Genomic DNA, 1,271 nt, shown 5'->3' on the forward strand with positions numbered 1-1,271 from the left:
ACTGAGCCACCTCTGACCACGCAGAAGACCACAGCTGCCACCTCCATAATCAGCACCTCCAAGACCTCTGTCTCCACAGAGACCAGCCCACCAAGCAGCACAGAACTCCCTGTGACAACAACATCTCCAAATCCCAGCTCTCCACCTGCCCCCAGCAGCCCACTCAGCACCCGGCTGCCATCTGCTCCCACTTCCACAGTCTATTCCACAGCAGCTCCAAGCACCAGCCCCAGGCCCACACCTACAACGCTGAGGCCCAAGCCCTCATCTCCAAGGGCAAGTGCTCCACAAGAGTCCCCTACAGCAGAGTCCTCTGCACCCACCACAGTCAAAACCAGCACAGTGCCATCGCCTGCTCCTTCTCCTTCCTCAACTGTGTCCTCAACATTGCTGAGCTCCTCACAGCCCGGTAAGTCCCATTCCTTTGTGTTCCACTGCTTCTGCCTGCTCTCCCTTTTCTCATCTTCATTTCTAGCAGAGCATGTGCCTTGAACTGTTGTTTTAGTTTTTGCTCTCCATTCCTAGTCCTTTTTGCATCAGCACTCTGGTATGGCCATCCTTTGGTATGGCTATGGGGCACTGGACTCTCCCATGTAGCCTGGTCTTCCAGTCTCAGGGGCCACAGTCCTGATGCCCTGCCTATTCCTTCAAGGAATATACATGTTCATATGGAAAGGATACTCTTCCAGGAAGAGGCAGAGGGATCTTGCCTGTAGGAAGGCACCCTGTCCATTTCCTCCCTATTTAGGGGAGAAATCAGACAGTAGCTTGTGGACAGGACCCACAGTCCCAGTCTTCCCTCTTTTCCAGGAATAATCAGTGCAGGGACAGCACTGCAATGTTTGCTTGTATCCTGTCAGTGACTTGGGCCCACCTGCTTTGCCTTCCCCTCTTGCTCATTTAACCCGTGTTTTCCTCCTAACAGCCTTCACCCATAAAAAGTCAACTGAGCCACCTCTGACCACACAGAAGACCACAGCTGCCACCTCCATCAGCAGCACCTCCAAGACCTCTGTCTCCACAGAGACCAGCCCACCAAGCAGCACAGAACTCCCTCTGACAACATCATCTCCAAATCCCAGCTCTCCACCTGCCCCCAGCAGCCCACTCAGCACCCGGCTGCCATCTGCTCCCACTTCCACAGTTTCCTCCACAGCAGCTCCAAGCACCAGCCCCAGGCCCACACCTACAACCCTGAGGCCCAAGCCCTCATCCCCAGTGACGAGTGCTCCACAAGAGTCTCCTACAACAGAGTCCTCTGCACCCACCAC

General features: G+C 55.0%; 1 protein-coding gene across 1 annotated transcript; it reads left to right on the top strand.

The window, feature by feature from the left end:
• Positions 1-53: 53 nt before the first annotated feature.
• LOC113979891 (putative uncharacterized protein DDB_G0290521) lies at positions 54-1,260 on the top strand (the record flags this gene model as incomplete). The annotated part of the gene is made up of 2 exons (XM_027707169.1): positions 54-409; positions 926-1,260. Coding segments are annotated over 2 exons (691 nt in total), but the record flags the coding sequence as incomplete, so codon positions are not given.
• Between the last annotated feature and the right edge of the window lie 11 nt (positions 1,261-1,271).

The sequence above is a fragment of the Neopelma chrysocephalum genome, unplaced genomic scaffold (genome assembly GCF_003984885.1).
Source record: "Neopelma chrysocephalum unplaced genomic scaffold, ASM398488v2 Primary Assembly neopelma1_90316, whole genome shotgun sequence".
In the NCBI taxonomy this organism is placed as follows: domain Eukaryota; kingdom Metazoa; phylum Chordata; class Aves; order Passeriformes; family Pipridae; genus Neopelma; species Neopelma chrysocephalum.